This window comes from Oncorhynchus masou, chromosome 12, assembly GCF_036934945.1.
Source record: "Oncorhynchus masou masou isolate Uvic2021 chromosome 12, UVic_Omas_1.1, whole genome shotgun sequence".
Classification (NCBI taxonomy): Eukaryota; Metazoa; Chordata; class Actinopteri; order Salmoniformes; family Salmonidae; genus Oncorhynchus; species Oncorhynchus masou.
Window position 1 is genome coordinate 20,661,868 of NC_088223.1, and position 26,923 is coordinate 20,688,790.

The following is a 26,923-nucleotide window of genomic DNA, read 5'->3' on the forward strand; positions in this document are numbered from 1 at the left end:
ATGGAATATTACATCAACTAGTCAAGGGTTACTACCATGTAAACAAAACACTAGGGTAGGCTAAAGGCTATGCGGACAATAAACCATGTTGTACGAGTTTAAGACAAACTGAAATGAGCTCTGTAAATAAGAGACTAAAACGTCAATGTCCCCAGTGTGCTCTCTCTCGATCAATCGTTACAACCTTTGTGTGCGTGAATGTGCGTGCCTGTCAGTTCTTACTCGTACGGCTATAGTCCTGGAGAGCCAACCCACTCTCTAGCTAGTTGCTGCAGACTCCTCTGCCTGTCGTAGTTGAGTAAACTACATAGACATTAGCGAGCGCACAGAATGCAGCACAGCCGAACACGAGTGGATTAAAACGGTATGCTTCTTTAGAGTCAGTCAGTCGACCGTGTAACTAGAGGAATAAACCCCAAATACTTTCACACATTACTTTACGCTAATTTACTGAAACGTTAAGCCAGGTAGCGGTAACCCAGTAGTGCATTGTGTAATAAAGAGAGATCGGCTGGAATGGCTTCATCTCCTTGCAGCAGTGTTAACTTTGATTCCGGACTGGAAATCAAAACTCGGTCGGTGGAACAAACACTTATCCCATTGGTCTCGCAGGTGAGTTGTGCGCCAGAACGAAACGAGTGAAACTTTGTCCATGAACATTCTTAAAGGACGAATTGTTATTTTGTTTAATTTACCAAGCTAACGCAGTGTGTTGTGGATTGAAGGAGACTGCATTGCACTTTCACTCTCAAGTCGTCGATTGTTTAAACTATTCAGACATTTCTGTAAATGTGAAAGTTTGATAGAGGTGATTGAATGACGGTGCATTGGAATAACTGCGTTGTTCCCGTTTGTTTACGTGGAGGCCGCCGCATGTTCATGTTGTTGAGAAGTTTTGCCCTGACGAAAAAAGATTGCAGTCAGAGTGCAGTATAACGGCAGTACACTGCAGTATAACTGCATTTAGAGTGCAGTATAACTGCAGTATGCTGCAAATACTGCGTCCAAAATAATCGTTTTTTGTTACTGTAGTAATTTTGCAGTGTAACTGCAGTTAGAGTGTAGTATTCTGTAATTACTGCGTCAATAAACCCACAGTTGACCGCAGTTATTGCACTTTTACAGCTGTTTCTAAACGGCAATGTTTTTTTAAGGGTGGAATTTGTACCCAGTGAAATATCCAACTGCTGTAAAGGCTCCACTTTTTTTTAAAATATATGGTCTAATTCTATTGTGAAAGTCTCAAATTATTTAATTGCATAGGGCTTAACTTGGGAAAGAATGTGGGGACATGATCACAAGGAAGTTTCAAAGGGTGGCCTACTAAAGCTACAATGTGTCATTTGCTCATTGATGAACTATTGTGGAAACTGTTTATTTTCAGTACATTTCATGTATCAAATTGTCTGTGAGCATTTCTCCTTGTTTCTTCCCCTTCTAATTAGTGCACAACGGGGCTGACCCCAAAATGTAGAAGAAAAGTTACAAATAGCCTATATTCTCAGAATTCATGTTAACTTTTCTCCCCTCACTAGATGCAGAGAACATTATGGTGACTAGCCTATACCCATGCAAGACATGCAAGTTTCTCTGAATATCAATAGTTTTACCCAGTTTGCCCCAGCAATCTGACTTCCAGAACAGAGTTGACCCCACCCCCTCTAATTACTTTTACATACTTGTTTTGTTTAAAAAAAAATAACTATAATTTGGCATATTCACATTTAATTTAAACCTTTATTTAACTAGGCAAGTCAGTTAAGAACAAATTCTTATTTTCAATGAAGGCCTAGGAACAGTGGGTTAACTGCCTGTTCAGGGGCAGAATGACAGATTTGTACCTTGTCAGCTTGGGGATTTGAACTTGCAACCTTCTGGTTACTAGTCCAATACTCTAACCACTAGGCTACCCTGCCGCCCCATTCTTTGAACTCTTAGATTGATAGGGGTTCATCACATAACAAAAAGTACCTGCTCTTCTACAGTTTCAAATCATAGCCTATTACAGTTCTATAGATTAAGCTATAAGCAATGTATGTCTATTATCCCCATTGAGAAATAGGATTTGTCCAGCTCAGATAAACAACATAATCAGATTTTCACAAATAGCTCCTGTGTCAGCATGTGTAAAACTAACCCATTATGCTCTTGTGTGACCTCTCGGCTGATTTCCAGTTCCAGCAAGTCACATGGCCAGCTTGCATTGTATCACATCAATGGGGGCAATGAGAGAGTGAGAATCACATAAATGCTCATGTTTTCTTGTTTAAGAGGTAGTGGCTATTGGAGAAGGTTCAGAGAGACATGTAATATCTACTGGTGTGTCTCTATTCATCTACAGTGGAAAGAGAGGCAGTGGGGCACCTCTCCAATGAGGGTTTACAGAGTCCCAGACAATACAGTGGTGAGGGGAGTCTCTGTCCAGGACCCTTTCCCCCTCAGAGGGGTGTCAAAGCCTGGGTCCTCCCTCTATTGGCACTGGCTCATTTGAAAGATAAGGCCACTAGTGTGGTCCTTGTGGATACCCCTCTCAAGAGGAGAGCTGCATGACGTAGGTCTAGGATACACTTGTCATTCCAATGTGTTCATTTAGCACTGGGCTGTGTGCTTTTTAATTCCATGTATCTGAAGTGAAGAAGCAGGTTGTACATGCTTTAGTTTGTTGATGAAATGAGCTGTAAAATCAATGTTTCTGCCTTTCTCAAGGAAAGCTGAAAAGACCTTCTCTAGCTTAACTTTTTCATAGCAACTAATTTGAAAAACTAGCAGAGTTGTTATTGTGTCATTCATGCACTTTGCACAGCCAATGTACTGAATATAAGGCTACAGTGCTGCAAAATCAAGCTGTAAGGTCTGTTTCAAGTTTCTATATTCTCTCCGGTGGTGAGGAAGATCATCGTGTGGGCGTGCTATAATGACATTCACATTCTAGCTGTTTTAGATGTAACAAAAGTGTCAAGGACAAAATGTTTGCTCAACAATGACATTTTCTCTCCCCTTGTAAGAATCCCCATAGCAACCGTTTGCGATGCAGATAATCTCTGCTAAATGTTTTCTCCATATTTGTTGTTGTTGTTAAAGTCATGATGTCATTGGAGATAATCATGCAACCAGACAGTGTTGATGATACAATGTAAATGTAATACACAAGTTTCCCTGCAGTGAGGCTTCTGTTGTGTAGAGGGCAGAAGTAGATTGTGAGGGACTGGCTACATTGTGTGGGTTCTCCTTTGGGAGTGCGGTTGGGGGGTTGGAGAAGGGGGTTCTGGATGATTATCTGACTGCCTGCATTGTGTGGGCTCTCCTTTGGGACTGGGGTGGTTAGAGGGGGGGTGGTGGATGAAAAGTCTGTGTCACTGAGAAAAGTCCTGGGAAGATTATTCTGGTGCAGATTCCACCCCTGTCTGTACACTGTGACATTGATCTTCTCACAGCCTCTGTTCTGTTATCAGCTCCACTCCCATCAGCATGTAATCTCTAGTAGCTGGGAGGGAGATGTACTGCTGAGCTTTGCTCACGACCGCACACCTCTACAACCACAGAATGAAATGGAACACTTTTATACACACTCAGAACAATATAATATAGAACATTGCCATATTGTGTCTCTATGGCTACAATATTCTATCTCTATGGTCCCGCACCATGTATGCACACACAAGGTTACAACAACCTGCCAATCTGTTTGTCTGCCCGCCTGGCTATCTGTTTGTCTACCTGTTTGTCTGCCCATCTGGCTATCTGTTTGTCTGCCGTCTGGCTATCTGTTTGTCTGACCGCCTGGCTATCTGTTTGTCTGACCGCCTGGCTATCTGTTTGTCTACCTGCCTGCCTGTCTGATTGTCTGACCGCCTGGCTATCTGTTTGTCTACCTGCCTGCCTGTCTGATTGTCTGACCGCCTGGCTATCTGTTTGTCCACCTGCCCTGTCTGTCCGTCCGTCCACCTGTCTTTTTGCACCCTCCGTCACTGTGGCCACTCTCAGGACCTGGTCAAAAATTTCTTTAGTCGAGCAGTAGCCACATTTGTTTTTACAAATCATGGTGTACAAGACACCTGTCTGATTGGTGCCAGTCTGAGTGGACTGATCCATTGTGGAGGCCGTGGGGATGGCACAGTCTATCAGTCTAAAAAACATGTGCTACTGAAATTGTATATGGTTAAATTATGTAAGAGCAATGGTGTAACACAAATAAAAATAATATTATTTTACAACAAATGCGCTTTCTCCAGCGTTGGATTGTGGTCGCTGTCCGCGGTTCTGAAACACATCACTGCGCTGTTGAATTGGCGCCTTTTCCTAGACCATGTTGCTATGTTCATAGCAAAGTTAACCAGCATACTGTTTTTGAGAACAATGTGGTGGAGGCAGCAGATCTCCTTTTTATTGTTATTATTACTATTATTATTATCATCTTTAGTAGGTTTATTATAGCAGCCTTGTATCACCACCATCGAGCTGTAAGCCTAAGAGAGCATCCTGTTTATTCTTAATACCGTAACTTACTTATGCCTTTATTTTAATACTTACAGTATATAGGCTACTGTATCAATCAATCATTTATTTGTTCATGTCATCACACATCATACGAGTCATTCATGATGTGAAATACATTCAAGCATTTTAGTTTGAACATAAAATAAAGCGACCATTGAATAATTAAGCATAAACAATAAATAGGCCTAAACCATTCCATTTCGGAAATTGCATTCAGTAATGCGGCTTTACAAAAAACAAAAAAACTTTACAACAGACTCTCTGGTACACTTATAATTTATCTAATGTTGTCTACATTGTTCCAAACGGTCAGAAAAAGTAGATTGTATTCTAACAGAACCTGTTTGTCACACATAGGCCTAAAATTCATGCAACACTGAGATTGTATTCTAACAGAACCTGTTTGTCACACATAGGCCTAAAATGCATGCAACACTGAGATTGTATTCTAACAGAACCTGTTTGTCACACATAGGCCTAAAATGCATGCAACACTGAGATTGTATTCTAACAGAACATGTTTGTCACACATAGGCCTAAAATGCATGCAACACTGAGATTGTATTCTAACAGAACCTGTTTGTCACACATAGGCCTAAAATGCATGCAACACTGAGATTGTATTCTAACAGAACCTGTTTGTCACACATAGGCCTAAAATGCATGCAACACTGGCTCCTTACCTTGCTTTTCTTGAGCTCCAGTATTTTCCACAACTAGTTAAATTTATTCCACATATCTGACTTCCCCTTTACCACCTGAGCAACCAGTAAACATTTCCTTTTCGAGTTTATTTGCCACGTACTCTTCATTGATTTTGCTATCATGTGTTACGAATTACCAATTTATTGATGTGATTATGATATACAATAGGTAAGGCCCTATTGTTCACGTGCATGTGATGCGTACATGTGTCACATAAGGAGAGAACGCATTGAGGGTAGGGCTGGGCGATAAATCAATCTCAATAATTATCGAGGTAATTACTTCCCTCAATAACAATATAAAAACATTTAGAATACTTTTAGATGATGTTGAAATAGAATAATTATGTCCATTTCACCTCTGTGACGCAGCAGGAACGTGCGGAGAAGTGACAATATGCACGTGGAGAGATATACACCCACTAAAAAACACTATTAACCACAATAAATGTGTGATGTAGGTGAAAACAGTGGCAGTGATAGCCATGGAGAAGGAGCAGCTTCCAACAAAGAAATTATTGATAAAAAGGGTTCAACTGTTTCAGTTATTTGGAAGTGGTTTGGCTTTTTTGAAGTCCGACAAAGAGCAAAGCAATGTTCGGTGCAAATTGTGTCGTAGACAGGTGGCTACCAAGTGGTAATACGACAAACCTTTTTCACCATCTGAAGCAAAATCACTCTTTGGAACATGCAGGAAGTTTGAGTTTGTGCCACGGTATTGATAAACGCCCCTCAAACACCAGCCAATATAGGGATGTTTGCCCGAAGCAGTCAACACTGACAGCGTTTATGCCCTACGAGCAAACATCGAAAAGACACAAAGACATCACAAATGCTATTATGCTTTGCATTTCTAAGGACATGCTACCAATTAGCATAGCCAAAAAGGAAGGTTTCAAGAGGTTTATCAATTTAATTGACACCAGGTATGTGCTCCCTGGCCACAAACATTTCTCTCACACCGCACTGCCTAAACTCTACGCCGAGTGTAAGGAAAACGTTGAGGAACAGCTCAAGACAGATTTGACGTATTTTGCTACTACCCAGCGCAAGTTGGGGGAGGGTCTGTTATACCGAGTCTGTAATACCAACATGTTTTAAACAGACCACCATAGTCCCTGTGCCCAAGAACACTAAGGTAACCTGCCTAAATGACCCGTAGCACTCACGTCTGTAGCCATGAAGTCCTTTGAAAGGCAGGTCATGGCTCACATCAACACCATCATCCCAGAAACCCTAGACCTACTCCAATTTGCATACCGCCCCAACGGATCCACAGCTGATGCAATCATTATGCACTCCACACTGCCCCTTCCCACCTGGACAAAAGGAACACCTATGGGAGAATGCTATTCATTGACTATAGCTCAGTGTTTAACACCATAGTGCCCTCAAAGCTCATCAATAAGCTAAGGACCCTGGGACTAAACACCTTCCTCTGCAACTGGATCCTGGACTTCCTGACGGGTCACCCCCAGGTGGTAAGGGTAGGTAACAACACATCCGCCACGCTGATCCTCAACACAGGGGCTCCTCAGGGGTGTGTGCTCAGTCCCCTCCTGTACTCCCTGTTCACTCATGACTGCACGGCCAGGCATGACTCCAACAACATCATTAAATTTGACACAACAGTGGTAGGCCTGATCACCGACAAATACGAGACAGCCTATAGGGAGGAGGTCAGAGACCTGGCCGTGTGGTGCCAGGACAACAACCTCTCCCTCAATGTGATCAAGACAAAGGAGATGATTGTGGACTACAGGAAAAAGAGGACGTAGCACGCCCCCATTCTCATCGATGGGGCTGCTTTGGAGCAGATTGAGAGCTTCAAGTTCCTTGGTGTCCACATCACCAACAAACTAACATGGTCCAAGCACATGAAGACAGTTGTAAAGAGGGCACAACAAAACCTATTCCCCCTCAGGAGACTGAAAAGATTTGTCATGGGTCCTCAGATCTTCTAAAGGTTCTACAGCTGCACCATTGAGAGGATCCTGACTGGTTGCATCACTGCCTGGTATGGCAACTGCTCGGCCTCTGACACTACAGGCACTACAGAGGGTTGTGCGAACGGCCTAGTACATCACTGTGGCCAAGATTCCTGCCATCCAGGACCTCTATACCAGGCGGTGTCAGAGGAAGGCCCTAAAAATGGTCTAAGACTCCAGCCACCCTAGTCATAGGCTGGTCTCTCTGCCAGCGCACGGCAAGCGATACCGGAGAGCCATGTCTAGGTCCAAGAGACTTCTAAAACAGCTTCTACCCCAAGCCATAAGACTCCTGAACATCTAGTCAAATGGCTACCCAGGCTATTTGCAGTCCCCCCCCACACCTTATTTACACCGCTGCTACTCTCTGTTGTCATATATGAATAGTCTCTTTAATAACTCTACCTACATGTACGTACTACCTCAACTAACCGATGCCCCAACACATTGACTCTGTATTGCTACCCCCTGGATATAGTCTCGCTATTGTTATTTTACTGCTGCTCTTTAATTACTTGTTACTTTTATCTCGTATTCTTATCCATATTTTTTTAACTGCATTGTTGGTTAGGGGCTCGTGTCACTGGGCAGCTCTCGGCTGTGCTTCCCCTTGTAGACGAATGGTTTGCAAGCCCTGCCACATCCAACGAACTCAGCTGCTACCTTCAGTCTCCTGATGCTGACAGTGAAACCAATTCACTGGACTGATGGAAGATCCACCAAAACACTTTCCCAAAGTCAGCCACCTGGCAAAGCGCTACCTGTGCATTCCTGCGACCAGCTCCCCCCCAGATTGTGTTTTAAGCACCGGTGGAAACAGTGACCTGCCATAGGGCAGCTTTAAAGCCAGAGACCGTAGACAGACTTTTCTTTCTTGCTTGTAACTTGTAAGACAACAACTACCCCAACTTCAACTGTGATGTGCTATTAGGCTAACAGATATAATGCATATTGACTTGCACTATTTGTTTTATTTTTATTTTGTATTTCTTGTTCATAACTTGCAAGGGTTTATACCTTTATGAAAAGTGGAGTTAATGTTATTTGTGAGTTCTACATCAGACAATAAATAAGAATCATTAAAGCCTTTGGTTTGTTTAGACAGCCTTGAGTCTGAAGCAGAAATGGCCCTTTGATTAATATCATGCTAATTATCGGTATCGAATGAAAATTAACATATATATCATGATAATTTATTTGCCATATCGCCCAGCCCTAGTTGAGGGTATAGGGAATGTTTTTCCTAAACAAATGAGAGATTTCGGTAACATAACTTTTCAGTCAGAAATGTCTGTAGTTATGTTGCCGCTTCAGCAACACTGACAACGTGATACACACTGTTGATGCAGGGAAGAGAGAGCGGGTGCTCGTCACAGTCACTCGCTGTCTTTTTTTAAACACCGCGCAGCAAGTCTGAGTCAGGCATCGGCACTCCCTCTTGTCATTTGTGTGTCTTAATTATTTCATCAAACAGTTCGCTTAAAGCATCAGACAAGCTCAGTGCATATAGTTGATTTGATTAAAACACATAGGATGTGTCTATATATGGAAAAATACACGTTTTAAAATTCCGACCAATCAATTGTTCAAAAGAATAGACGACTTTTAGTCGACCAAGATTTTCTTTTGTTGGGAACAGCCCTAAATGTGTCTCAACCAGCCCTATGTGCAGCCTTACCTATGATGTGGTCCACACAGTAGGCTGGTGGGCAATTAGGGATCATCCAGTTCTGCTTTTGTGCTTCCTTTTCACATCCGATTACTGTTTTGAAGCCACGATTAGTAAAATAATAGTTCTGGTCTTTGGCTATATAATTGAGGTGTTCATTTAGTTAAACGTTCCCGTGTAGAGTATAGGTCTGACACGGGAGTCTGTGTCTTAACTGGAAACGTGGGTGGAGGTGGTGGTGTTGTCTGGAGGTTTGGGTCTTGTGGGAAGAAAACAAGGCTAATAAATTACACCCGAGTCTTTGATCTCATCTGGGAACATTTAAACGCCTGTGACACCCAAAGCCTTGTTATAACATATTTGTGCTGGCTCTGTTGTTTTTCTGCCAGACTAAGCACACTTTCTTAAAATATTTTCTCTTATAATTGGGGCTGTGAAATCCTTTCTCTGTCCATGTTGGTTAAGTTGAGTTGTCATGCTTGCGTAACTTCTGCGCCACTTGCAGTTTTCTGAACGGTCAAAAGGTCTGAGAAAGGGAGGAGTTTGTTATTTTTGCTCACAGTCTGGAATAATCAAATATGTATTACCATAACAACACCTCAGTGATAGGCGTTCAGTCAATTGTTGATAATGTTACCTATTTTGTCAAATAACCACTCTGACAACACCTCAGATTAAAGAGAAAATGCTGCATAACGTTTTCTCTGATGTCTGAGTGCTCCTGTACCATCTATTCCTGAATGTGTAATGCTAAAATGAAAATGTAGTTTTAGAGAGGAACTCACCACCCTGTGCAGTAATGTCCTAGTCTAGAATCCAATGGGATAAACTCTGTTTCACCAGCATATCAGTGTGGATTCCAGGCTAGTAATGTACCCATCCCAGCAGTGGAATGACATGATAAACACCCAGGTGGAAAAGCAGTTTTTTTATTCCCAGACAGACAGTAGAGGCATTAACCTAGTTTGAGAACATAACAGATCTACTTCTTCTAGCCATGACTGTAATGAAGATGAATGACTCCATGGCTTAAAGGCAAGCCACAGAGGATTACCACACCAAACACCTTCTGGGATAGGAGGGAAATGTGTGTGTGTGGTGGTGTGCAGTGTGGTCAAGCGTGTTTGCCTGTGGTAAGCTGTTGTATTCTCTCAGCATGATGTTTGTTTAGCTATAGCTCAACACGGGTGACCAGGACCAGGGCCATATCTGATCAATTATTTCACAGTCGACTTCAGGCTAACTATGTGACTTGAGGCCTCTGTTTTTTGGTTTCCTCATCCATAGGCTTCTGTGTGAGGCCAAAGCCAACTCTGCTCTGCTCTGCACTGTGGAGAATGATGCAGTCAGCCAGTGTGCATCACACACCATGAACCATGAGGCACAGAACAGGCAGAGCAAATGGTCTGGTGTAAGATAACATCAGATCAGCTATAAAAACACATGTGCTAGCCTGGGGCTGACTCGTTGTTTTGTGAATGAACTTTTTAAACAATACTGCCTTACTGCTCTTTAATTATTTGTTACTTAACTTATTTGTATTTTTATGTATTTCCCTTAAAACTGCACTGTTGGTTAAGGGCTTGTAAGTAATAATTTCACTGTTGTATGCGGCGCATGTGACAAATACAATTTGATTTGATTTGATTACTCATGAGATGGCTAGTGCAGGCCATCACCAAAGATTTCATTTGAAACCCAGATCTGTCAACAATGTATTTTGTTTCGATGCACCACATTTCTAGGCCATCGTTGTAAATAAGAATTTGTTTTTAATTTACTCACATGGATAAATAAATGTTAAATAAAATACTAAATAAAATCACCGATCCCACTAATATTTGGGGTGGGAAGCCAACATGTAGTAGTTGGTCAGGTGGTTTGGTCATATTAGGGAATCTTGGACCCCCTTCCTATGACCACAATTTCCCGCTCTCATCCCTCTATCGCTCTTCTGTCACTTCCCCTCTTTTGTCTCTTCCCCTCTTCTGTCTCTTCCCCTCTTCCATCTCTTTCCCTCCTGTCACTTCCCCTCTTTTGTTTCTTCCCCTCTTCTGTCTCTTCCCCTCTTCCGTCTCTTCCCCTCTTGCACTATTTGTCCATTCCCCTCTTCTGTCTCTTCCCTTCTTCTGTCTCTTCCCCTCTTGCACTATTTGTCTCTTCCCCTCTTCCGTCTCTTCCCCTCTTGCACTATTTGTCTCTTCCCCTCTTCCGTCTCTTCCCCTCTTGCACTATTTGTCTCTTCCCCTCTTCTGTCTCTTCCCTTCTTCTGTCTCTTCCCCTCTTCCATCTCTTTCCCTCCTGTCACTTCCCCTCTTCTGTCTCTTCCCTTCTTCTGTCTCTTCCCCTCTTCCATCTCTTTCCCTCCTGTCCCTTCCCCTCTTCTGTCTCTTCCCTTCTTCTGTCTCTTCCCCTCTTCTGTCTCTTCCTTCTTCTGTTTCTTCCCCTCTTCTGTCTCTTCCCTTCTTCTGTCTCTTCCCTTCTTCTGTCTCTTCCCTTCTTCTGTCTCTTCCCCTCTTCTGTCTCTTCCCCTCTTCCGTCTCTTCCCCTCTTGCACTATTCCGTCTCTTCCCCTCTTCCATCTCTTCCCCTCTTGCACTACTCTGTCTCTTCCCCTCTTCTGTCTCTTCCCCTCTTGCACTATTCTGTCTCTTCCCCTCTTCCGTCTCTTCCCCTCTTGCACTATTCCGTCTCTTCGCCTCTTCTGTCTCTTCCCCTCTTGCACTATTCTGTCTCTTCCCCTCTTCCGTCTCTTCCCCTCTTGCACTATTCCGTTTCTTCGCCTCTTCTGTCTCTTCCCCTCTTGCACTACTCTGTCTCTTCCCCTCTTCTGTCTCTTCCACTCTTGCACTATTCTGTCTCTTCCCCTCTTCCGTCTCTTCCCCTCTTGCACTATTCCGTCTCTTCCCCTCTTCCCCTCTTCCATCTCTTCCTCTCTTGCACTACTCTGTCTCTTCCCCTCTTCTGTCTCTTCCTCTCTTGCACTACTCTGTCTCTTCCCCTCTTCTGTCTCTTCCCCTCTTGCACTATTCCGTCTCTTCCCCTCTTCCGTCTCTTCCCCTCTTGCACTATTCTGTCTCTTCCCCTCTTCTGTCTCTTCCCCTCTTGCACTATTCCGTCTCTTCCCCTCTTGCCCTATTCCGTCTCTTCCCTTCCATCTCTTCTAGAGGTCAACAGATTAATCGGAATGAATCCGAACACCGATTTGGCCGATCTCTATCTTAATTTTTTTTTTTTTAGCCTTTATTTCTGCTAGGCAAGTCAGTTAAGAACACATTCTTATTTTCAATGACAGCCTAGGAACGGTGGGTTAACAGCCTTGTTCAGGGGCAGAAAAACAGATTTTTACCTTGTCAGCTCGGGGATTCAATCTTGCAACCTTCCGGTTACTAGTCCAATGCTCTAACCACCTGCCTTACATTGCACTCCACGAGGAGCCTGCCTGTTACACGAATGCAGTAAGAAGCCAAGGTAAGTTGCTAGCTAGCATTAAACTTATCTTATAAAAAAACAATACATCAATCAATCATAATCACTAATTAACAACACATGGTTGATGATATTACTAGTTTATCTAGAGTGTCTTGCGTTGCATTCGCGAAAAAGGACTGTCGTTGCTCCAACGTGTACCTAACCATAAACATCAATGCCTTTCTTAAAATCAATACACAAGTATATATTTTTAAACCTGCATATTTAGTTAATATTGCCTGCTAACATGAATTTATTTTAACTATGAAAATTGTGTCACTTCTCTTGCAACAGAGTCAGGCTATATGCAGCAGTTTGGGCCGCCTGGCTCGTTGCGATCTGTGTGAAGACTATTTCTTCCTAACAAAGACAGCCAACTTCGCCAAACGGGATGATTTAACAAAAGCGCATTTGTGAAAAAAGCGCAATCGTTGCACGACTGTACCTAACCATAAACATCAATGCCTTTCTTAAAATCAATACACAGAAGTATTATTTTTAAACCTGCATATTTAGCTAAAAGAAATCCAGGTTAGCAGGCAATATTTGCCAGGTGAAATTGTGTCACTTTTCTTGCACGCAGAGTCAGGATATATGCAACAGTTTGGGCAGCCTGGCTCATTGTGAACTAATTTGCCAGAATATTACGTAATTATGACATAGCATTGAAGGTTGTGCAATGTAACAAGAATATTTAGACTTAGGGATGCCACCCGTTAGATAAAATACCGAACAGTTCCGTATTTCACTGAAATAATAAACTTTTTGTTTTCGAAATGATAGTTTCCGGATTCGGCCATATTAATTAAGGACCAAAGGCTTGTATTTCTGTGTGTTATGTTATAATTAAGTCTAATGGTAGGCAGCAGCAGGCTCGTAAGCATTCATTGAAACAACACTTTTGTGCGTTTTGTCAGCAGCTCTTCGCAAGCACAGCGCTGTTTATGACTTCAAGCCTATCAGCCTAATGGCTGGTGTAACTGATGTGAAATGGCTAGCTAGTTAGCGGGGTGCGTGCTAATAGCGTTTCAAACGTTACTCGCTCTGAGACTTGGAGTAGTTGTTCCACTTTCTCTGCATGGGTAACGCTGCTTCGAGTGTGGCTGTTGTTGATGTGTTCTTGGTTCGAGCCCAGGTAGGGGCGAGGAGAGGGACGGAAGCTATGCTGTTACACTGGCAATACTATAGTGCCTATAAGAACATCCAATATTCAAAGGTATATGAAAAACAAATGGTAAAGAGAGAAATAGTCTTATAAATACTATATTAACTACAACCTAAAACCTCTTATTTTGGAATATTGAAGTCTCATGTTAAAAGGAACCACCAACTTTCATATGTTCTCATGTTCTGAGCAAGGAACTCAAACGTTAGCTTTTTTTACATGGCACATATTGCACTTTTACTTTCTTCTCCAACACTTTTTTTTGCATTATTTAAACCAAATTGAACATGTTTCATTATTTATTTGAGGCTAAATAGATTTTTATTGATTATATTAAGTTAAAAGTGTTCATTCAGTATTGTTGTAATTACTACATTATTACAAATAAATAAACAAAAATCGTCCGATTAATCGGTATCGTTTTTTTTGGTCCTCCAATAATTGGTATCGGTATCTGCATTGAAAAATCATAATCGGTCGACCTCTAGTCTCTTTGCATCTTCCTCCTCTTCCCCTCTTCCCTCTCCGGCTATCAAGTGAGCCATTACCACTCCATGTCTTTTTAAGAGGCGATAATAGGGTGTCCATCAGTTGTTCTCTCCCAGATGTGAATCAGGACTTCTCCTCTGCTAATATACTGCATGATAAGAGTCCAACACAGAGTCCAACACCAGAGATCTAGGGAGGAGAGGAATGGGGGATGGAGTGCAGCTCATCCATCCACAGCGTGTGTGTGTGTGTTTCTGTGTGTGTGTGTGCGTGTGTGTGGTGCCATTTCACCCTCCTCCTTCTCATTGGTTTTAGAGATAAGAGGAGAAAGAGTCATTACCCAGAAGGGATCTCTCACCTGAGAGAATGGGGAGGTAAGTGGAGTGTCTCTCACCCTCACTGGTGGTTATATATTGGCCAGTGGTGGCTGATAGCCAGACTCGTTATCTGGAGTGGAGCTAACTGAATGCCTGCAACCTCAGACTGTGAGATGAGAAGAGACCCAAGCCAAGGAGAGGTGACCCAAGCCAGGGAGAGGAGACCCAAGCCAGGGAGAGGAGACCCTAGCCAGGGAGAGGAGACCCAAGCCAGGGAGAGGAGACCCAAGCCAGGGAGAGGAGACCCAAGCCAGGGAGAGGAGACCCAAGCCAGGGAGAGGAGACCCAAGCCATGGAGAGGAGACCCAAGCCATGGAGAGGAGACCCAAGCCAGGGAGAGGTGACCCAAGCCAGGGAGAGGAGACCCAAGCCAGGGAGAGGAGACCCAAGCCAGGGCGAGGAGACCCTAGCCAGGGAGAGGAGACCCAAGCCAGGGAGAGGAGACCCAAGCCAGGGAGAGGTGACCCAAGCCAGGGAGAGGAGACCCAAGCCAGGGAGAGGAGACCCTAGCCAGGGAGAGGAGACCCAAGCCAGGGAGAGGAGACCCAAGCCAGGGAGAGGTGACCCAAGCCAGGGAGAGGAGACCCAAGCCAGGGAGAGGAGACCCAAGCCAGGGAGAAGAGACCCAAGCCAGGGAGAGGAGACCCAAGCCATGGAGAGGAGACCCAAGCCAGGGAGAGGAGACCCAAGCCAGGGAGAGGAGACTCAAGCCAGAGAGAAAAGACCCAAGCCAGGGAGGGAAGACTCAAGCCAGAGAGAATAGACCCAAGCCAGGGAGGGGAGACTCAAGCCAGAGAGAAAAGACCCAAGCCAGGGAGGGGAGACTCAAGCCAGAGAGAAAAGACCCAAGCCAGGGAGGGGAGACTCAAGCCTGAGAGAAAAGACCCAAGCCAGGGAGGGGAGACTCAAGCCAGAGAGAAAAGACCCAAGCCATGGAGGGGAGCCTCAAGCCAGAGAGAAAAGACCCAAGCCAGGGAGTGAAGACTCAAGCCAGAGAGAATAGACCCAAGCCAGGGAGGGGAGACTCAAGCCAGAGAGAAAAGACCCAAGCCAGGGAGGGGAGACTCAAGCCAGAGAGAAAATACCCAAGCCAGGGAGGGGAGACTCAAGCCTGAGAGAAAAGACCCAAGCCAGGGAGGGGAGACTCAAGCCAGGGAGAGGAGACCCAAGCCAGGGAGAGGAGACCCAAGCCAGGGAGAGGAGACTCAAGCCAGAGAGAAAAGACCCAAGCCATGGAGGGGAGCCTCAAGCCAGAGAGAAAAGACCCAAGCCAGGGAGGGAAGACTCAAGCCAGAGAGAATAGACCCAAGCCAGGGAGGGGAGACTCAAGCCAGAGAGAAAAGACCCAAGCCAGGGAGGGGAGACTCAAGCCAGAGAGAAAAGACCCAAGCCAGGGAGGGGAGACTCAAGCCAGAGAGAAAAGACCCAAGCCAGGGAGGGGAGACTCAAGCCTGAGAGAAAAGACCCAAGCCAGGGAGGGGAGACTCAAGCCAGGGAGAGGAGACTCAAGCCAGAGAGAAAAGACCCAAGCCAGGGAGGGGAGACTCAAGCCAGGGAGAGGAGACCCAAGCCAGGGAGAGGAGACTCAAGCCAGAGAGAAAAGACCCAAGCCATGGAGGGGAGCCTCAAGCCAGAGAGAAAAGACCCAAGCCAGGGAGGGAAGACTCAAGCCAGAGAGAATAGACCCAAGCCAGGGAGGGGAGACTCAAGCCAGAGAGAAAAGACCCAAGCCAGGGAGGGGAGACTCAAGCCAGAGAGAAAAGACCCAAGCCAGGGAGGGAGACTCAAGCCAGAGAGAAAAGACCCAAGCCAGGGAGGGGAGACTCAAGCCTGAGAGAAAAGACCCAAGCCAGGGAGGGAGACTCAAGCCAGGGAGAGGAGACTCAAGCCAGAGAGAAAAGACCCAAGCCAGGGAGGGAGACTCAAGCCAGGGAGAGGAGACCCAAGCCAGGGAGAGGAGACTCAAGCCAGAGAGAAAAGACCCAAGCCATGGAGGGGAGCCTCAAGCCAGAGAGAAAAGACCCAAGCCAGGGAGGGAAGACTCAAGCCAGAGAGAATAGACCCAAGCCAGGGAGGGAAGACTCAAGCCAGAGAGAAAAGACCCAAGCCAGGGAGGGGAGACTCAAGCCAGAGAGAAAAGACCCAAGCCAGGGAGGGGAGACTCAAGCCTGAGAGAAAAGACCCAAGCCAGGGAGGGGAGACTCAAGCCAGAGAGAAAAGACCCAAGCCAGTGAGGGGAGACCCAAGCCTGGGGGCCTGGGCCAGTTTTCACAAAAAGTCTCAGAGTAGGAGTGCTGACCTAGGGTCAATTTTCCCTTTTAGGTGTTAATGAATACAATCATATGGACAGGGAGAACCTGGTCCTAGATCAGCACGGTTTGAGACGGTTTGTGAATACCAACCTTGGGGGTCTGACTGATGTGGTGGGAGGTGAGCACTGATAAGAGGTTCCTTGTCCCTCTCAGACCTGACCAGGGCTGCACCTGCTCTGGGTTCCAGGATCAGGTAGCATCTTGGTTCACTTCCAGTAAACCGTATTAATGTCATGGAGGCGTGATATCTCTATCTGTTAGCGTGCTGGGAGCAGGACGCGATCTCTGTTGGTTTTGATGGGGCTTGTCGTGTTGCCCCTTGCCTAATTTTCAGTCCAGCATGGGAGAAAAGAGGAGCACTCTGAATAGAGAAAACCAAACATCCACTGTCTTGTCACTGGTGCTGCCTATGATCTCTGGGCTTTGGTGAAGTGCAGTATTGAGTAGCAGTTGATGTTCTCTCCCTCCCTCTCTCTCTCTGTCATGCTCTCTCACACTCTCTCTTCCTGCTCTCTCCCTCCCTCTCTCTCTCTGTCGTACTCTCTCACACTCTCTTCCTGCTCTCTCCCTCCCTCTCTCTCTCTGTCGTGCTCTCTCACACTCTCTTCCGGCTCTCTCCCTCCCTCTCTCTCTCTGTCGTGCTCTCACACTCTCTCTTCCTGCTCTCTCCCTCCCTCTCTCTCTCTGTCGTGCTCTCTCACACTCTCTCTTCCTGCTCTCTCCCTCCCCCCACATCTCTCTCTCAGTCAATCAATCAAATGTACGTATTTACAAAGCCCTTTTTACATGAGCAGATGTCACAAAGTGCTTGTACAGAACCCAGACTAAACCCCAAACAGCAAAATGTAGAAGCACGGTGGCTAGGAAAAACTCCCTAGAAAGGCAGGAACCTAGGAAGAAACCTAAAGAGGAACCAGGCTCTGAGGGGTAGCCAGTCCTCTTATGGCTGTGCCAGGTGGAGATTATAAGATTACATGGCCATTAAGGCCAGATCGTTCTTCAAAATGTTCAAACATTCGTAGATGACCAGCAGGGAGAAATAATAATCACAGTGGTTCTATCTATCTGCTCTATCTCTCTGCTCTATCTCTCCCTCCCCCCACCTCTTATGACATGCCATTAGTAGACCCCAAGCACGCCAACTGAGTCTTCATTTGTGTCAGCCTACCACACACAGTTGGAGTCAGACAGACAGACAGACAGACAGACAGACAGACAGACAGACAGACAGACAGACACAGAATCACATCAGAATATTAGTTATATGTATTAATTACTTCCCTGTGAGCAGCTGTGAACCTCTCCCTCCCTTCGATAATGAATTGAAAGTTATAACAGAACAAAGCCTTGACTTTTAAGAAAAAAGGACTGTCAGGACAGGAACTTTTAGAATATTTTTGGGCCAGGTCTCGGAGGTGGAAACACGAAAGGCAAAAATGTTTGGCCAAACAGTGAAGAGAAGCCTGATAGTGGAAATTCATCACAAACTTGTGCTAAAAGTTGATGCCTCACAAGTTTTATGCCCCCTTGTGTGTTGCTGGGTTTGCTGTTGAGTTGAGGTGTTGTTGAGTTTTTACCTCTGGCTGGTGTCCCAAGTGTCCTTTTGATAGTGTTCACAGCCCTCTGCCCTCACACCACACGTAAGACAGTGCCCCTGTCTGTACCAGGTCTGGCGCCTGCTGCAGAGGTTGCTTGTCAGGCCGGATGTAACTGTAGGTATGGATTGGTCCACAGACCTCCATCCGGGCCAGTGGAGTTGGGAGCTGTTCCTGCGATTGCAGCGGGCTGATCACTGGTGTGTTAATATATTACTTGATACCTATGTGTCTCTTTGTTAGGGGTTTTTAGTTCTCGCTCTTTCTTTCTGTCTCTCTCCCCTTTTCTCTTCTCTCTCTCTCCTTGTATCTCTCTTCTGTGCCTCTCTCTCTCTCCCTCTCTCTCTCTCTCTCTCTCTCTCTCTCTCTGTAACGGTTATCCTCGTCATCTGAGGAAGAGTAGACAAGATCGGACCAAGGCGCAGCGTGGTAAGTGTCCATAATATAGTTTCATGAAATATCACTGGACACAGAAAACAAAAGGAACAAGAGAATAAATGAAAACTGACACAGTCCCGTATGGAACAACACCTGACACAGAAAATAATCACCGACAAAGCACAGGTGGGAAAAGGCTACCTAAGTATGATTCTCAAACAGAGACAACGATCGACAGCTGCCTCTGATTGAGAACCATGCCAGGCCGAACACAGATATACATCAAAGAAAAAAGAACATAAACTACCCACCCCAACTCACGCCCTGACCAAACTAACACAAAGACATAATAAAGGAACTAAGGTCAGAACGTGACACTCTCTCTCTCTCTCTCTCTCTCTCACCTGAGAACCCCATGTCCCAGACTCACAGCTTCATTAATTATACAGGCTATTGAAAGCTTAGCCCCAGGCTTAAAGGTAGCGAGCACACTGAGGTAAAATGAACCTGTTGTGTCCACAATGACCCAGCTCCTACTTCTTCTACCCTTTCTCTGTGAGTCGAATGTGTAAACTGAGACTTGATAATACCCACCCATCCCTTCTAAAGAACAGAGCTGGCCTGGAAGTCTGTAACGAAGTCGCTGGGTGTGTCCCAAATGGCACCCCATGCACAGTTGGGCAGAGTGTAAAAGTAAAGCATTTCTTTGTACTTGTGCATGTGACAATGCAACTTGAACTAGGCTAAAAGTAGTCCACTGTGAAGGGAATAGGGGTGCCATTTAGGATGGAACCATCCACATTCCAAACTCTTCTCAGTCTGGATTGAGTAGCCTACATGGAACCAAGTAGGAGCTTGCGGTATTCTGATCATGTTTTGTGCGTAATGTTGCTGTTGTCACATGGCGAGTCAGAGCAATATTTACTTCACAGAAACCTCATTGGAATAGGAAGGGGACAGATATGTCATTTTGATAGATTTGAAGGTCCTCGCTAAGCAAAAGATCAACGTTCAATACTGAGGAGTTTTCATTGTAAATGATTGTCTGTATGACAGTTATGAGAATGAGATTGATGAGCCTTTCATATTTGTTTGAGATTTGGCTACATTCTGTCGCTTTCAAAACAACTTTCCACACCTACATTTCAGCTAACACTGCAAAAATGTTTGGGGAAAAACCCACAAGCGACTTTTCAAAAAGAGACAGACCCCAAAGGGAGATGTAAAAAAATGTCAGCTTGCAGCTCAGAGAAGAGAAGTCACACCAGTGTGAATCCTCCTTTAATTGTTCCAGTATGTACATTCTATGCTTCCTTCCTGCAGAGTTGGTTTCCTAAAGCAGCTTCCCAGAGTAATTAGTTCCATCAATCATGTCCCCGGTCTTGGCCCCATGGAATAGCCTAGCACTCAGTGCCACTCCGTCAGACAGATAAGAACAGATGAAGCTAACGCTAATGAAAGCTAGCCGCTAAAACATTAGCTTCTGGAATGGATTGTGCTTACTCCGTCAACATCGATAGCGTATCCAGGTTTGTTGGCAGGTATAACAAAAGAAAGCAGTGGTGTAGATGACGAGAATGCATTATTGGCCTCACTCAGAAAAGATAACCACATACTTAACTTTAATTGTTGTTTACAAAAATTAATGACTGTCCTCACCGCATAAACTTGTGTGAAAGTTTTCAACAGGGTATCTGTCCTTGGTCCACATACGTGGAGGAGGGTCAGCTATCTATCTCTGTTCTGCTGCGGGTGGGTTATCTGATTGCAGCGTCTTGGGGGACAGGGAGAAAGGGTGTGTGTGTGTGTGTGTGTGTGTGTGTGTGTGTGTGTGTGTGTGTGTGCGCGTGTGTGTGTGTGTGTGTGTGTGTGTGTGTGTGTGTGTGTGTGTGTGTGTGTGTGTGTGGAGGGGGGGGGGGCATTGACCGGCCAGAAGGGACAGTGTGTTGTGCCTTTTATGGCCTTAGTGCTTCTGGGTGGCTGAAGCCGGTGTGGTGACAGGTGGTGGTGAGTGAGAGTGACAGTAAGGTGACTTTTACACAGTGATGAAACTTCCTATTAATAAGTTAGCGTTAGTCCTACCACTGACCACTATAAACAAACACTGCTTCCAAGAGGAAAGATCACGTCCGTTATTTAAATGTATTCTTATGTAGCCTTATGTGAGTAATGGACTGGTGGGTATGGAATTCTAACTGTAAAGATGTTTTAGACTGGTTTCTCACACACTGAGGCAGAAAAGGTTGATCAAAGCGGAATGGGGGCAGGATCTTCATTGAATAGCAATGGGGGTTGGCATTCATTTCCTGATTCAGTTTTGTTCAAATTCATTTGCCTCTAGTTTGTGAATCTGTGAATGACAGTAGGCTGTTTGAGATTGTGCAGATTGAAAATGTGCCAGCCTGAATGTCATGATGCGCTGCTCCAAATTGTTAAATGAGGGTTTGTAAGGTCATGAAACGTCATGGAAATTAGTTTCATAATTGTTGTTAATGTAATTCATGAAAGCGCACTTTTAAATATGATCAATCAATAAAAAACACGACATGTCAGTCATTATCAGAATGACTCTTCAGTGCACGTCTGTGGTGCTGCGTGTGTCTGCCAGTGCGACTGGGCCGTTGCCCGAGGAGAGAGAGAACACGACATGTCAGTCATTATCAGAATGACTCTTCAGTGCACGTCTGTGGTGCTGCGTGTGTCTGCCAGTGTGACTGGGCCGTTGCCCGAGGAGAGAGAACACGACATGTCAGTCATTATCAGAATGACTCTTCAGTGCACGTCTGTGGTGCTGCGTGTGTCTGCCAGTGCGACTGGGCCGTTGCCCGAGGAGAGAGAACACGACATGTCAGTCATTATCAGAATGACTCTTCAGTGCACGTCTGTGGTGCTGCGTGTGTCTGCCAGTGCGACTGGGCCGTTGCCCGAGGAGCGAGAACACGACATGTCAGTCATTATCAGAATGACTCTTCAGTGCACGTCTGTGGTGCTGCGTGTGTCTGCCAGTGCGACTGGGCCATTGCCCGAGGAGAGAGAACACGACATGTCAGTCATTATCAGAATGACTCTTCAGTGCACGTCTGTGGTGCTGCGTGTGTCTGCCAGTGCGACTGGGCCGTTGCCCGAGGAGAGAGAACACGACATGTCAGTCATTATCAGAATGACTCTTCAGCTCACGTCTGTGGTGCTGCGTGTGTCTGCCAGTGTGACTGGGCCGTTGCCCGAGGAGAGAGAACACGACATGTCAGTCATTATCAGAATGACTCTTCAGCTCACGTCTGTGGTGCTGCGTGTGTCTGCCAGTGCGACTGGGCCGTTGCCCGAGGAGAGAGAACACGACATGTCAGTCATTATCAGAATGACTCTTCAGTGCACGTCTGTGGTGCTGCGTGTGTCTGCCAGTGCGACTGGGCCGTTGCCCGAGGAGAGAGAACACGACATGTCAGTCATTATCAGAATGACTCTTCAGCTCACGTCTGTGGTGCTGCGTGTGTCTGCCAGTGTGACTGGGCCGTTGCCCGAGGAGAGAGAACACGACATGTCAGTCATTATCAGAATGACTCTTCAGTGCACGTCTGTGGTGCTGCGTGTGTCTGCCAGTGTGACTGGGCCGTTGCCCGAGGAGAGAGAACACAGGCTATTGAAAGCAGCAGGTATAAAATAATAACAGACAGACAAAACTACATCACCAATTCAAAACAAAACATGTAGCGGTTATCTCGCTACTTAACTAAAGCTAACTAAGCATTAATTTTGTTGTTGCCTTTCTACCGGCACTTGTAGAGCCTAAATGAATCTGCACGGTTGGAAAACAGGGAATCCCCTCGATTAAGCAGGAGCCATGTAATTGCAACAACATGCAAGATGTTCTAAGAATAGTCTAATTAACAAAGACTTTTCTGTGCATAGATCTCCCCTGAAACATGAATGTTTGAACTTAATATATAAACATGTCTAGTTAAATACCTTGCTTTGAAGTAGCCTATCTTATCCGTTGATCTCTGATTTATTGAATGAGGGAATAAAGTATTTAGTTGTAATGTTGAAAAGGCCAAGCCTGCACAACCAGGAGCTCTCCAGATGGAGGGTTGACCACATGTTGACAACATGGTGCTATTAGTGCAGTTCTATGTGGGGTGTTAAGTGCCTAGATCAAGAGCACAATGGCAGGAGGTGGTAGTTCTACATGGGATCAGACACAGCAGCCTTCCAGTGTCAATAATGCTTACTTTTCATGTAGACTATAACAATAGTCATGTGGTTAAAAGTTATGGAGAAGTAAGTCATTGAACATGTATATAAACCATTAACAGTGAATAATCAGAGGTCTCTATAGCATAATGTAATTTGTGAATTTCGGTGAATGGACCAACGAATGGACTGACTTAGAAAAAGAAAAAGCTCCTACACCGAGTCAAGTACTGTGTACATATAGGGGCTTCAGTGTCAGGCTTGGGTTACAGATTGACTGCAGATAGCTATGGCCTTGAAGGAAATATGGGTGCTTAAAGTAACTGTCCAGTGTGTCCAGATTTCTATCAAATATGACTTGCAATTTTTATATTTTTTTATTTCACCTTTATTTAACCAGGTAGGCCAGTTGAGAACAAGTTCCCATTTACAACTGCGACCTGGCCAAGATAAAGCAAAGCAGTGCGACACAAACAACAACACAGAGATACACATGGAATAAACATACGTACAGTCAATAAGACAATAGAAAAAGCCTATATACAGTGTGCGCAAATGGCGTGAGCAGGTAAGGCAATAAATAGGCTATAGTAGCGAAGTAATTATAATTTAGTAAATTAACACTGGAGTGATAGATGTGCAGATGATGGTGTGTAAGTAGTGATACTGGTGTGCAAAAGAGCAAAAAAGTAAATAAAAACCATACGGGGATGAGGTAGGTAGATTGGGTGGGCTATTTACAGATGGGCTGTGTACAGCTGCAGCGATCGTTAAGCTGCTCAGATAGCTGATGCTTAAAGTTATTGAGGGAGATATAAGTCTCCAACTTCAGCTATTTTTACAATTCGAAATTAATTACAATATGACTGAACATTTTTTCCTTACAATTTATTTTAATTAAGTATGTGAAAAAGCAGTTTTTCTGTGTTGGAATGGTGTGTGTGTATACTGGTCAATAAAAATATTAATGGCAGTCGACTGCTGATTGGCCAGCTCATCCTCCTCTTGAGGATGACAGCATCCTCTATGAGGAAATAGCAAGCGTTTTTTAAACGGTCTGTTTGAGATACAAGTTTGAGGTGGGGGTTTTGAAGTGGGTTTTTTTCTCCAATTTATGCTTTGGCCACCAATACGAGTATAGAATGAGTCAATAACATTATTTGGGTATGAGTTGACAGAATATTAACTTTTAAAAGTGAGATTTTCACTGGACAGTACTTTAAAACACTGAAGAACATGATTGTGTGTCATGTAGTGAAAATAGGTTGCAGTGTGTGTGGTGTGACAAGACACATTCCTTTGTGCAGACTGGCAGGGGGGCCAGCATTCCTCCAGAGACAGGGCTTGTGTTTCCACCCTCCAGAGAAGTGTATGTGCATGTGTGTGTGTTTTGCTGTGTTGTGTGTGTGCTTATGCTTGCCCGTGCTTGTTTTTGCGAGAGTGTGTGTGTGTGTGTTCACATGTGTCTGTGTGTGCATATGTGTATGCTTGTGTGAGTGTATGCTTGTGTGCGTGTATGAGTGTGTGTGTGTGCAGTGAGAGGAGGGGGCGTCTCCAGTGAGGTCAAAGGCCAGAGTCTCATAGGGCGAGACACACACAGGATTCACACAGGCCTCTCCAGTCTGCATGAAATCATTGCCTGAATTCATCAATGAATCATCCCACTTGCTCTCACATAAGCTTCTGCCTGATGGTTGATGTTTGGCATGACACCACTTTTAAAGTGATTTATTGATGTAACCATTCAATTGTGTAAGTTTTTTCTTCTTCTCAAATGTCACTGACAACACAGCATGATGAAAAGAAATCTCAGTTCTTCTGTTCCTCAGGATAGAACACGTAGTCATGTTGACTTGTTTTCACACCTGACATCTTCAATACAATCTCTTCATTTGATCATTGAAGAATCATTTGAAAGCAGAGCGATTGTGACTCACGCGAAAACCACACCACAGCTCACATACTCATGAGCGTAATTCAGTTGGCTGTCAGGCCTACCCCCGGAGAAAGTCAAGACTAACTCTTTCATGTGACACTTGAGCTTTTGTATTTGATTTCAACTCAATGGTGTTTCTCTCTCATTGACTGAAAACCGTGTTTCCCCTTTACTTTGCCTTCCATTCAGAAGTTATACAGCCCCTTTTATTCGATTAGCATCCAAATGAATGTAGCTTTTGACTGCAGCCATGTGGCTGAGGGCCGTGGTCATTAACCCTGTTAGCACTGTGGGAAGCTATGTGACGCTATGTGAAGCTAAGTGACGCTATGTGAAGCTAAGTGACGCTATGTGACGCTAAGTGACGCTATGTGATGCTATGCGAAGCTATGTGACGCAATGTGAAGCTATGTCACGCAATGTGAAGCTATGTCACACAATATGAAGCTATGTGAAGCTATGTCACGCTATGCGAAGCTATGTCACACAATATGAAGCTATGTGAAGCTATGTGAAGCTATGTGAAGCTATGTCACACAATATGAAGCTATGTGAAGCTATGTCACACAATATGAAGCTATGTGAAGCTATGTTACGCTATGTGAACCTATTATTATTATTTATTTTTTTCACCTTTATTTAACCAGGTAAGCTAGTTAAGAACAAGTTCTCATTTACAACTGCGACCTTGCCAAGATAAAGCAAAGCAGTGCGACACAAAAAACATCACAGAGTTACACATGGAATAAACAAGCGTACAGTCAATAACACAATAGAAAAAAGAAAGTCTATATATACAGTGTGTGCAAATGGCGTGAGAAGGTAAGGCAATAAATAGGCTATAGTAGCGAAGTAGTTACAATTTAGCAAATTAACACTGGAATGATAGCAGATGGTGATGTGCAAGTAGAAATACTTGTGTGCATAACAGCAGAAAAGTAAGTAAAAACCCCTCCCTAACCCGGACGACGCTAGGCCAATTGTGCGTCGCCCCATGGACCTCCTGGTCGCGGCGGGTTACGACAGAGCCTGGGCGCAAACCCAGAGTCTCTGGTAGTACAGCGCCCTTAACCACTGCGCCACCCGGGAGGCTCTAAATAAAGGTATATTTTAACAAAATCGTCAAATCGGCGATTTCCGATTGTTATGAAAACTTAAAATGGGCCCTAATTAATTGGCCATTCCGATTAATCGGTCGACCTCTAGTTTAGAGTGTCACCCCCTTTGAAGAGCTTTCCAATCTTTAGGGATCTCGGACAATACGAAAAAGAGGTTGAACAGACTGGTAATAGGGGTTGCAGCAATTGCAACAGATAATTTTAGAAAAAGAGGGTCCAGATTGTCTATCCCAGCTGATTTGTACGGGTCCAGGTTTTGCAGCTCTTTCAGAACATCTGATATCTGGATTTGGGTGAAGGAGAAGCTGGGGAGGCCTGGGCAAATAGCTGCAGGGGGTGCGGAGCTATTGGCCGGGATTGGGGTAGCCAGGAGGAAAGCATGGCCAGCCGTAAAGAAATACTTATTGAAGTTCTCGATTATTGTGGATTTATCAGTGGTGACAGTATTAACTAGCCTCAGTGCAGTGGGCAGCTGGGAGGAGGTGCTCTTATTCTCCATGGACTTGAACTTTTTGAAAATTGATCAAAATTTCTGTTTGAAAAAGCTAGTCTTTGCTTTTCTGGCTGACTGTGTGTATTGGTTCCTGACTTCCCTGAAAAGTTGCATATGGCGGGGACTATTCGATGCTAGTGCAGTCCAACACAGTATTTTTTGTTGTGCTGGTCGAGGGCAGTCAGGTCTGGAGGGAACCAATGGCTATATCTGTTCTTAGTTCTACATTTTTTGAAAGGGGCATGCTTATTTAAGATGGTGATGAAATTACTTTTAAAGAACGATCAGGCATCCTCGACTGATGGGATGAGGTCAATATGCTTCCAGGATACCCGGGCAATGTCGATTAGAAAGGCCTGCTCGCAGAAGTGTTTTAGGTAGCGTTTGACAGTGATGAGGGGTGGTTGTTTGACCGCGGACCCATAGCGGATGCAGGCAATGAGGCAGTGATCGCTGAGATCCTGTTTGAAAACAGCAGAGGTGTATTTGGAGGGCAAGTTGGTCAGGATAATATCTATGAGGGTGCCCATGTTTACGGAT

General features: G+C 44.7%; 1 protein-coding gene across 4 annotated transcripts in view; it reads left to right on the forward strand.

The window, feature by feature from the left end:
* The first annotated feature begins 282 nt into the window (after positions 1–282).
* Positions 283–26,923, forward strand: part of LOC135549675 (alpha-catulin-like) — a 164,667-nt gene continuing 138,026 nt past the window's right edge. For all 4 annotated transcript variants that reach the window (XM_064979859.1, XM_064979862.1, XM_064979861.1 and 1 more), the window contains exon 1: positions 283–612. In XM_064979859.1, the coding sequence (XP_064835931.1) occupies positions 517–612 (96 nt within the window). In that variant the 5' untranslated portion in view covers positions 283–516. The remainder of the gene's footprint in view (positions 613–26,923) is intronic.